Here is a 12081-nt window from a genome sequence, read left to right on the forward strand (position 1 = left end):
GCATAGAATGCCATGGATTTTGAAGTCCTTTTTTACAAGTGGGATATGTTTGTGGGGAGAGAATTACAATCATCTTTGGATTTTCTTTCATTGAATCAGGTCTCAGGGCTCTATTATATTGAGTATAACTTCTTTTGGGGGAAGATGAGAAGACATTAGCCACAACTCGATTTTCAGCAATTATTCTCCCCTTCTGCTTCTAAAAGATAATACAGCTGCCTGAGAGAAAAGCGTTTTTACTTTTTTTCTGTGTCAGAAAGAGGAGAAAGAGAACTATCTTAGAAACATATTTAAAGCACATGATAAAAATGGAAAGTTGTTTTTTTTTTTTTTTTTTTTTTTTTACAAACTTTTAGCATCTATTTCCTTTGTGCCAGGTACCAGACGTTGATGTTGGCAGTGCTTAAGAGGGTCACAGGGCATTTATAATCACTAGGCTGTGGGGAATACAATTCCAGGTCTGTTGCACCCAGGATTATTTAAAACTCATGTTTACCTAGTGGGAACTGCTACAAAAGTACTTTTTCTATCCCAACCCCTCTTAAATAGGTACCTTAGAAATACATGATCAATGAAATTGCTGCAAAATAGATTTATGTTCCGAAGGCTCTTAGCATTACGAAGGTCACTGGTTCCATTTAAGTCTTTATTTTTCAGTGTGAAAAGCAGATTGCTGTCAACTTTGTTGACACGATTGGCTTTACTTTTGAGCTATCCATTTCCGATTAGAAGACAGCTGTGCTCCTTTTATGTGCATGTGCCAAAAAGGCACACGTGTGTGTGTGCGCGTGTGCACACATGCAGCCATACTTAGATGATGTTTCCTCAGTATCCTCTAGAAGTATAATTTTGAGAAAAACAGGACCCTTTGTCCTTCTGTGCATAGTTTCTTCTGTGGGTGAGCTGAAGTCCTTTTTGTCACTGATAGGATTGTAGGGGAGGAATGTTTTCCTCCACCCTCTTAGGGTCCCTGGCTGGGTCTGAAAATTAAACTGACAAAGACATATTAACTGGAGATTAATAGTTTTTTTTTTAAACAGGAGAGGAGCATACAGATGTATTTAGTGTAAGTTTTACGGAACATGGAAACCTTCATAAGGAAACGAACACCCAAAGAAACAGACCTGAGTGTTTTTGGTAGGTTTTTGAAGAATGCACAGTGGTGGAGGGAGATGGTAGGTTAAGGAGGAGAGGGTAACTGTAGTGAACTAGGGGAAACCTAGCAAGGCTTGTTTGTGAGGATTCTTTTCTGCTTCCCTTTGTGTTCGGAGATAAGATTCTCCTTTCCTCTGGGTATAGGGAGGGCATCTAGCATTATGAGGGTTTTATGGCCTGTTCCAGGGAAGAAGAACGAGCGGAAGGTCGGAGTAACCTTCCTGTTTCTGCCTTTTTCTCAGACTCCTTCAGCTTAAAATATTCAGTGTGGAATTGGGCTTTATTTTGGTGTTCTGAACTCCAACAGGATAATTGGGTTAATAGTTTCAGTGCAAAAATGGGATTTGGGGAAATAAAGTTCTGGAAGAGAAAACATTCTCACAAGAGAACTTCTATGTGATCATTATAGATTATTGTTTCTTCTGGGTGTAACACTGGGAGGAGCTAGATGGTGACTTTACTGAGCTTTTCCAGAGGATTTTAAGTATTTTTGCTGTAGCTATCAATTGAGATTTTACTCAAGTAATTTGAATTTACTTAGAAATACAATAGGATTAACTTTTTCTAGGCTCCACTTCCTTTCTTGTTCCTGCCCAAAAGAATTAGTTTCTTTTTCTGTAGAAAAGGATATTTCAAATAGTCTAGCTGTAAGGAAGAAAAAAAAACTAAAAAACTAGAAGGAAGTGTCATCAGTTGTTGCCTCTGGGTGCTGGGATTGTGACTAACTTCTGCTTCGTGATGCTTTCTACGCTTTTGAGATTTTCTATAGCTAGAGTATATTGCTTGTAGAATAAGAAAGAGGAATACACACACACACACACACACACACACACACACACACACAGACACAGACACACGTATTTTAGCTGATTTTGATATGACTAAGGAGTCAAACATTGTCCATTCTAATGGCAGATCCTGGAACCTTGGTTCTGGACCATAAAAAACAAAGCCCTGTTAATGATGGTACAGCTTTCAGAGCCACCTGCCATTTGACTTGGTGGCACATACAGGTGTGGACCACCTTCTCATGGGGTTTGCTGGTGACCAAAGGAAGCCGTTGGGTTTACAACTTGAATGGCAGGAAGAGCTCACCGTTGCTGTTGTCACTGCCACATGCTTCTCTGCCTTCTGCCTCCCATGTATATGTTCCGTGGGCATATCCTTATTATGTTCTAACACCCATTCTGTATTTGTGCAGTGGAAATGGGTTTACAGGGTGGTGGGGAGAATTGTGGGGGTAATTGCAGAATTCCCTTTATTGTGTCTGTATAGTTTAGTGGAGGATGCCACATAAAATAGCTTAAAATGAGTACCTGCCTGCCAGGTGGATGCACTAAGGATTCCTTTGTAATTCATACAGTCCTTAGTGTGGTTTTGAATGTTACTTCGAGTTGGAGGAGTTTCTTTGAACCAGAACATGTTATAGTTACTGGGGAAAATTACATAGAAGACTAGCGTTTGGACTCAGAAGACTGCTTTGTTAGTAACTGTGATCTTGGGGCTAGTACTTTTAACCTCTGAACTTTGTTATCTTCATCTGTAAAATGGGGATACTGATAACACCTTCCATTAGGATCATTGTGAAGATAGATGAAAGTATTTTGTAAATCCACGTATGTTTTGTTTTTTGACTAAGTTACTTTTGGCAAACTACCTAAATTTCAGTGGAGGTGATTTGGATCAAATCCCTGACTTCACAGCCTAGAGCCAAATTGCATTTGTCCATTCTCCTTGGAAGAGGGGAGGTCAAAGATATATGATTTTAATCTTGTTTTTGTGAGAGGCTGTGCCTAGTCTAACCCCCATAGCTTCCATTAAAAAACTCAGAAATAGTTATTCATTTTCTTTTCCTAATTACTTGGCAGAAATTTAGAATTGAGAGAGAGAAACTACTAACAACCAACCTTCGCTTCAACAAAAGGGATTCTTGGGTCCTAGAGACCAAAGAAATCAGCAGGAATGCCCAGGGTGAATTGACAGATTGCAGAGCCTGGCTGGTAATTACTTTCACTGAGCTGAAACATTAACTGAATGCGCAGAAGCAGGGCCAGGTGAATATCAGAATTTGGACTCTTCCCTCCTTCCTCCCATGGTTGTCCCACACTTTCCTTCTGGAGGCAGTCTTCTCTTTGGTGGGATAGCACGTCTTCCCTTCCTACGACTTGGCATGGATTTTCATGCCCCTCCCTGGCAGACTCAGGTTGTACCCTTTTGCTTTGGTTGTCCTGGACAACTCTTGGTAGAGACCTAGGACTGTGCAGATGAGCCAGTTTTCTGATCTAGCAGGTCGCAGGAAACCCCAGTTCTTCAAGAGTTTTCAGCTAGGTACCAGATATTGACAGATTTAACTTACCTTGGGGTTCAGATTTCTAGAACTGGCAAGCTTTAGCTTGTGGACTTCTGTGACACTTATCAAGTAAGCACCTTGGGGGGCCAAGGAGGTTTTATTTTAAAGCTAACGTGTTGATTGTTATTAACTTTCTAGTATGCCGTAAATGATTGTGAGGCCGTATGATATTTAGTGACGTGATTACTTAGTGATGGGTATTTGCTGTGGTTGGGGAGGGGCGTGTATATATTTGTACATATTTTCAGGTGATTGTCCCATCCATAGTGCTTGAGAGCTTATTACCCTACAGTGCTCTCAGCCTCCACCCTTCTATTATGTGGTGAAGAAATTGTGTAGCTAGAGAGATGAGACCATTTCCAGTTCATGAGCACCAAAAGTGAATTGAACTGAAGTTTTCTGACTTCAAGTTTTTGGGGACAAGAATAGTAGTTACCTTATGGGATTTAGAGAGAATTAGATTGAAAAAATCTATATTGAGGTTTAGGAACAGTGACTGACACAGGAAAAGACTTAAATGAAAGCTACCATCGTTGTTTTCATTTTTACTTTTTATTATTGCTGTAGTTACCACCACCACCACCACGTTGTATAAGATTGTCCAGCAGTTCATTGGTGTGTGCCATGTTGGAGAAGCCCACCTTTTGCTAACGGACTGAAGCAAGTACTCAACCTATGGCTCTATTTAAAGAAAAGTACACAAGGTTTGACACTTGACTTCCATAAAGACCCACGAAAAGCACTGGTAGAAGATAACTGAATGGTAATTTGCAATCCCAATTTTGAATTTGTACATTTTGTGTGTATTTATGGGTTGATCATATTTCCGGCATACAAAGACGTGTCAAATGCGATTCTGTCCAAGTACACCCTCCTGCAACAGCAGGGATTCCCTGGAACCATGATTCATTGTTCATCAGTCTCCTGTACTTCTTTGTTTCCTTATGTAATATTTCAGGTATTTATGTTTCCTAATCCTGTCAGCACAGGACTTTAAGTTGGAAGACTTTAGTTTTGAAATCTGTTCTGACGTAATTATTTAGAAGATCAGACTTTTGAGGAATTTTTTATGACATGCACGTATATACACAATATGTTAGTTGAAAAGAAGTGGCTATAAAGCTCTAATAGTATGACCCCAACTTTGTGGCATGTAAAAGGGTATGTATATGAAAAAGAAATACTGGAAAGAAATATACAAATGAGTAATAACAGTGTTATGTATTTCTCTGGGTAGATTAATAATGAATATGTCTTTAAAGTTTCTACAAATAATTTTTAAACTTTCTTTGAATTACCTGCAACTCACTTCTTATACTTGGTATAAATTATTATTTTTAATTTATTTTTGGCTGCATTGGATCTTTGTTGTTGCGTGAGGGCTTTCTCTAGTTGAGGCGAGCGGGGGCTACTCTTCGTTGTGGTGGGGGGGCTCTAGGTGAGCGGACTTCAGTAGTTGCAGCACTAGGGCTCAGTAGTTGTGTCACACGGCCTTAGTTGCTCTGCGGCATGTGGGATCTTCCTGGACCAGGGATCGAACCTGTGTCCCCTGCATTGGCAGGAGGATTCTTGACCACTGCGCCACCAGGGAAGTCCTATATAAATTATTTTAAGAAGAAAGAAATTGTCAGTTGTGTCTTGGTAAGATAGTGATTGTTTAATGCCATCTCGTGTCGTACTAGTTTGACTCTGTGTTTGATGTACGTGCTGTCTCACAGGCAGTGTAGCTTGGTAGAAAGAGTGTGGACTCTGGAGTCAGGTGGGCTTGGGTTTCCACCCCGTTGTCTACATTTAAGAGCTTTGGGATTGGGCACATTGCTCCTATGAGCCTTATTAGTTCTTGTTAAATAGGGGATGCCACCTCCTTTGCAAGGTTTCTTAATTCTGCAAGTGGCTTGCTCTTGGAGGTGCTCAGTAAATACTACTCCTTTTCTCCTCTCAGTTATTACCCTTACTTCCCCAGATTCCACAAGGATCAGCTTCAGCGAATAAAGGAACTTGGAAGTTAGTTTTAGTTTCATACTAACATTTTTGGTGGTTGGCCTTTTTAATCATCTTTTTACTGTAAAAGTCTTGGTTTCTCTGAGTCTCACATCCTTGGGAACGAAACTCATGAGAAAACCAAGCAAACCGAAGTCGTGATGTGCTCTCTGGAGGGGGTGTGTGTGTGTGTGTGTGTGTGTGTGTGTGTGTGGGTGTGTGTGTGTGTGCGCCTGTGTGTGTGTGCGCCTGTGTGTGGGTGTGTGCCTGTGTGTGTGCCTCACCATCCACCTCCCCCCGGCAGTGCTGCGGAGGGTGTGGAGAGGACTCTGGGGCTGAGGTAGGGTTTGTAATTGCATGGCCGTCTGGCCTGCTCTGAGCATTCTTTTCCCTTCCAGGATTCCTGTAATTGTCATCAGATGGCTCAGTCTCCCAAATGTTTCCGGTATTACAGTGACTTCTGGAGTATGTTTAAGAAAAAAAAAAAAAGGCCAGAATTAGCAGTCATCATTTGTTTGTGTCTGTTCTGTTGTGTGTGATGCATGCAGATCAGGCATCTCTGGAGTATAGAGAGATCGGTGAGATGTACAGTCCTTACCATATTCACTGGCACCTTCCTGCTTCATTTGCTGATTCTTTTCTACCCTCTCTGAAGGAAAACAAAGTTGAGGAAAGATGCAGGAAGTGGTCCTGTTTTCAACTGTAGTCCGTTATCCTTTTGGTCTCTTTATTTCTGGGGACGTTTACAGAGCATCTTTCTTGGGTGCAAGGCTTCAGGAAGTTAGGAGTTGGATGGTGAATAAGCCCTGTGAAGAATGGTTCAGTCTTGGGCATGGAGGAAACGAGACATTTGAGACAGACCTTGAATTTCAACTGATAGAATTTGAATGACAGAAATGATAGCATTAATTGGCAACACAGTTGTTACGGTGAAAAGAACAACCCAATAGCACAATGTTAGAAAAGATGACATGTGTCTGGAGAGGAGTATAGGATGCAGTTGAGCTTAAAAATAAGAAAAACTTTGTAAGTTTGCATTCAGTCTTTGAAGAGGGGTCAGCCTGATGATCCCAATTTTAGGCTGACTGCTGTCTGTGAAGATATGGAAGGAATGGCACATGCTGTTCTGAGTCTTTAAAGGTAGTAGTTGAATTTTCCTTCATCATAAGCCTGTAACTAAAAACCTAACTATAGGAAGATGTCTTGCATAGGGGTATATATATTTTTTAATCAGATAATCTCCTGTAATTGGACCTGGACTGCTTTTCTTTTCTTTTCTTTTTTTTTTTGGCTTTGCCATAAATTTTTATTGATTGGCTGGAAACTACAAAGTCACAACCTGGGGGTTCTTTGGGATGTCTTGAGAGTCCCTAAAGTTTAAAGTAGAAGATTTGAAGGGAAAATTTTCTAGATGTGCACCATTTTTAAAGTCTTTATTGAATTTGTTGCAATATTGCTTTTGTTTAATGTTTTGGTTTTTTGGCCCCAAGGCATGTGGGATCTTAGCTTTCTGACCAGGAATCAAACCTGTACCCCCTGCACTGGAAGGCGAAGTCATAACCACTGGACCACCAGAGAAGTCCCAAGGACAGCTAATTTTTTAAAAAAACAAAAATGGAGTGATTCCCACATCTAAACCATGTGTTTTTCCACCTCCCCATTCCGTAAACAGAGCCTGAGTAGAGAGGTGAGGTTGAAGAGGATTGCCCAACTAGATCATTTTGGGAAGTGTAAAATTGAAGATAACTGAAGCAGTTTCTTCTGATTCATGCTGTTAGCTGAGAAATTGTGTTTTTTAAAAGCTACAAGTAGCTTTACTGGCTCTTCCTCACCTAACTAGTGAAATAGTTCATTGCATTCTGGTGCCCTGTTATGTAGTGGTGGAGTGTTCTCTAAACTTACCCAGCTCTAGAGAGTCACGTGAACTATTTCACAGTTGCCCTGTGGATCTTTTACAATAATTGAATTCTATGCTGATGCCTACCCTAAAACCCATTCCATCCCTTTCTTCCCAAGTAGCCAGGCAAGGGAGATGGGAACAGGAAAGCCCTTGATCTTAGCAGGGATCTGAGATAGCTCATGATTAATGTAAAAACTCAAGTCAAGATAATTTCACTCCCCTTAGCAGTGATTGGTCAGATAGCAGGCATGTGACTAAGTCCTGGCCAATAATCTGTAAGAGAAAGTGTGCTGGACAAGGGGAGTGAAAGTTACCCATCTGGAATGAAAAACAAATTACTGCTTGGAGTTTGTTAGTGATGCTTCGTGAGGCCCTGAGCAGACATGGGGATGAGCACAGCAACAGGAAAGGCAGAACTGGTGTCCTTGACACCTAGCCCAGGGCCGCTACGTCTGACTACTTGTTCTGTGAGAGAGCTAATTTTTTAAGCTCTTGTAAACTGGACTTTCTATTACCTGGATGCCAACCTAATTTCTATCTCATAAAATGTTTCTATGATGCTTTTATCATGCCCCTTCTAATATTTTCCTTTCAATTTGGAAAGTAGTTCTTATCATCTATAACTTAAATCACATTGTGTATCATTTAAATTAGTTTCTGTTTCAAGACATGAGAGGCAGGTACCTCTTTTTGTTGGGAAACTGGAACTGACCCTTCCCAAAGCAAGTGCACCGCTGCCAGTGGAGTCATCTTGTGGACCATCTTGTTTTCACCACAGGAGGTACCTTGGTGAAAGGTGTGATGGGACAAACACATTTGAGTTTGGAGAGTATTAGTTCATTTTGTTTTGTTGTTTGTAAATTGGGCACTCTTTGCTTAGGTGACTTATTTCTGCTTTAATTGTTGTGATTGGTAATAAGAGAAATAATCTAAAAATACGTTTTCTCTCAGTGGTTAGTCAGTTTTTAGTTGGTGTTTATTTGGCCTATAAGATTTGTGTTGGTGTCTGACTTTGTTGAAAATCCTTTTATGATATTTAAGCTGTTCCTTGCAGTATATTTCCCCTTTTAGTAAAGAAAACTCACTTTCTTTGCTAAGATGAAATATAATTAGGACTACTTGGAATTGAGGATATTTCTCACTTAATACTCCTAATGAGATACAAATGTTCTAAATATGTCCTTATGAGTGGATTATATTTAGGGAGGAACCTGCTTATTTTAGTTAACTAATCCCATTGCCTTCATATCATGCATCCTTATTAGGCTCTCTTGTTTCTGTTCCATATGGAATTCCTTGTGAAATCAGACCTCAGAAAGCAGTGTTATTACCTTTCAGGGTCAGTGGTACTGAAAATGTTGATGGTCTTTGTTGGCTCTACGTATCTTGTTTTTATAGCACTCTCGCTTTTTTATACAGTCATGATACATACAGTACTTTCCCTAGTTCTTGAGAAGTGAATTTTGTTTCTTGGTTCTTTTCTGGTATTTATACTTACTATAATTGAATATTTTTGGACCCCCCCCCCCCACTTTTTTAGCTCCTTCTGTAGGCTGGGAATGGTCTTCTTAGCTCCTTGGTTCTCTGGACGTTGTGCATCTTTGCCATTTTGCCAAAAACCTGAAAATATTCCACTAGAACTAACTGGTTACTCTGAGTCATACTGAATTAGTTTGCCCAATTTCTAGGAGTTGATGACCATGTCTTTCTCCTTTGTCAGGAAAGTAGACAAGTTAGTGAAAAAGTTTTAAAGAACTTGAGTTCAGATACTAGCTTCACTGCTTGCTCTCTGCATGCCCTTGGACACATTGTATGACTTCTCTGTGCTTCAGTATTCTTCTGTGAAATGGAGACGATACTGGTACTTAAGGTTGTTCCATGAGAATTCTGTTGTGTAAGAAGATTTATGAAAAGCTCGTACAGTAGTGCCTGGTACCTACTAAGTGTATAGTTGATAGAATAGTATCTACTTGAATTGTTCAAAGTACTTTAAAGTATTTTTCTCCTTTTGCTCTCAGAACCACCTGGTGAAAGAGTAAGTATTATTAGCCCTATTTTTTGGGACACAGTGTTAGAATGTAACTTTGTTACTCCTGATAGAATTGGGATTATATGAGATCTCTCCTCCAGTTTGCTATACTTCACAGTGAATTGGGCCTTTAAGAAGTTGCCCTGTTTTTGTGATGTTATAAATTAGAAGATGTAGATGGGAAGGGCAAAAATTCCTATCCCTTCAGTCCTGCCCAGTGATGAGCCAGTTCATTCATCCTAAAGTTATTTATTTGCTAAAGAAAGATATTTCTCACTTTACATGCTTCCACTATGCACAGTTTTCAGTTATTATGGTTAATTAAATAATACCATCCCCCAACAACACAGTTCAAATTTAAGTTATTATGTTACATTAACAGAGAGTAATTAAAGTACCCCCGAGCACATCCTGTTATTTGGTTCATGAACAGGCAGCAAAGGGTGTAGGGTGTAGCTGTGTTGCCTCCTTGTCTCAGAGATAAACTTGTAATCTCTGAGAGGGAATTGGTGGACAAAGATAAATGTGCAGCAAAGAAATGACAAGTGCAAACACTGGAAGTGAAATTTGAGCCATTCATAAATAGACTTCTAGGAAAAATAGCTGACCAAGGAGTGTTTGGTGCCACTGTTCTAGAGCCTCTGTGTGTGCAGCAGGATGAGTTTAATGAAGAGGACTTACTATTGTAAATTAGGAATGTGACTGTGCCAAAAAGGATGAAAATATAACAGAGGAAAGGATGCTGGCAGAAAACTTCGTATTAAAGAAAACTCTTCAGAGATACTGCAGGACAGTGAAAACACAAAGGTTAAAATGTTGGAAGCTAATCCAGACTTAGACAAGGAGACTTGCCAGTTCACCAAGGTATATAAAAGATGCTCATTTGGTAATTTAAATTATACAGTGAGAAGAAGGCAGCACTGTTCAGACTACTCAAACTGCTCTTGATAATGTTTTTTATACAGAAAACACTTTAATTCTCAGTTTCTAATGTTTTAAATTACGGTGTACTAAATGTTCTACTTTTTATCATCTTCCTATCCTTATGTAACTGGTTTTTAATGTTTGTCAAAAAATGTTAAAGGTCATAGAAAAACTATAATTTTTCTATTGATTATTAAGATTGCTCTGCATGCTTTCAGCTTGCATCATGTTTATGGTTTTGTATTACTGTGCAAGGCAAGAGCTGCCAGTATTTATTGAGCCAAGTGGGCACTCTTGTAAGTGGTGGGGATGCAGTGATACAGTGATGCCTTATTTTTTTATTTTTTTATTTTTTTTCTGGTAGGTCTTAGTTCAGGACCTAAATTTTTTTTTAATTTATTTTTTTGGGGGTACACCAGGTTCCATCATCTGTTTTTATACCCATATCCCCGTATTCCCTCCCTTCCTTGACTCCCCCCCCCTCCAGTCCCCCCGCCCCTCCCTGCCCCAGTGATGCCTTATTAAACATCATTCCAACAAAGGTTTATTGAATGTCTGCCAGGTACCAGGCTGCATATACACGTGTGAATGAAAAGTAGTTCTTTTAAACAATTCACATTTCAACTGATCAATGAGAGGCAAGATCATATCACAATATATGCATATAATATGTATAATACATTTCTTTGAATGCAGTGATAGGGAAATACCAGGCATTATAAGAGACTAGAGGAAGGGCATCTAACTTATTAGCCTGGGAGTGTGAGAGTTGGGAGAGGCAGGGAGACAGCCTGGAGGACTCAGTAGTTAATATGGAAAAGCTGTGTTTAAGAGCCAGACAGTGGTAAGGAATTTCTGCACAGAGAGTGAAGGACATTTTAAAAAGTTGATTGTTGCTGGAATGTGAAAGGCAAGATAGGGGACAGATCAGTAATGCTGTGGAACCTGTAGGCAATGGAAAACCCTTGGGATTTCTCTGTAATTTCTTTTAAATTAAAATATAATTTGTACATAATAAAACTGATCCATTTTAGTGCATCATTTAGTGTGTTTGATCTAAGTCCTATACCCACCACCACAATCAAGAAGAAGAACATTTACACCACCCCCTCAGTGCTCCTGAGTGACTAACTCCTCATTCCACCCCCAGCCCCGGCAACCACTGACCTGTTTTCTGTCCTTATAATTTTGCCTTTTCCAGAACGTGATATAAATGGAATCATACAGTATGTACCCTTTTAAGTCTGGCTTCTTTCACTTAGCATAATACTTTTGAGATTCATCCATGTTGTTGCATGTAAAAAAAAAATGCCTTTAGGTTTTAAGCAGGAGAATTATCTATGAAATTTGATGGGAGGATGAATTTGAGAGGAGGGAGACCAAAGGCTTTCACTGTAATTTAAGCCAGGTGCTGATGGAGGGGAGTTGCAGAGGTGGGGCTTGGTTTAAGAAGTGATACAGGTAGGAATCCAGGAGCAAAGGCAGATGAGGAAGAGGAGGCCCTGCGTGTTCGCTGAATCCAGAGGGGGAGTTTGGGATAATCCTGAGGTGAAGCCCAGCAGAGTGTGCGCAGGTGAAGGAGTTGCCTTGTCTCCTTCTTTATCCTCTGATCTTTGCCTGGGTCAAATTTGCTAAGCGCTGACCTTGCTTAATTAAAGGGCTGCCTTTTCTCTTCATCCCACCACATCGTCAAGAGTTTGGTTCCAAGGCCTTGCTTTGGGCTGTGGACCATAACATGAAGAA

At 40.0% G+C, this 12081-nt stretch overlaps 1 protein-coding gene across 7 annotated transcripts in view; it reads left to right on the top strand.

The window, feature by feature from the left end:
- Positions 1 to 12081, top strand: part of BNC2 (basonuclin zinc finger protein 2) — a 402347-nt gene that overhangs the window by 62082 nt on the left and 328184 nt on the right. Inside the window, exons 1-3 of one of the 7 annotated variants that reach the window (XM_057720986.1) lie at positions 1040 to 1137; positions 3024 to 3209; positions 4073 to 4268. The exons of 3 other annotated variants lie outside the window; for them this stretch is intronic. In XM_057720986.1, coding sequence (XP_057576969.1) covers positions 4266 to 4268 — 3 coding nt within the window. In that variant the 5' untranslated portion in view covers positions 1040 to 1137; positions 3024 to 3209; positions 4073 to 4265. Of the gene's footprint in view, positions 1 to 1039; positions 1138 to 3023; positions 3210 to 4072; positions 4269 to 12081 lie in introns of those variants that run through there. 3 more of the 7 variants (XM_057720988.1, XM_057720989.1, XM_057720987.1) reach the window with 3 other exon arrangements.

The sequence above is a fragment of the Hippopotamus amphibius genome, chromosome 2 (assembly GCF_030028045.1).
Source record: "Hippopotamus amphibius kiboko isolate mHipAmp2 chromosome 2, mHipAmp2.hap2, whole genome shotgun sequence".
NCBI classification, from domain to species: domain Eukaryota; kingdom Metazoa; phylum Chordata; class Mammalia; order Artiodactyla; family Hippopotamidae; genus Hippopotamus; species Hippopotamus amphibius.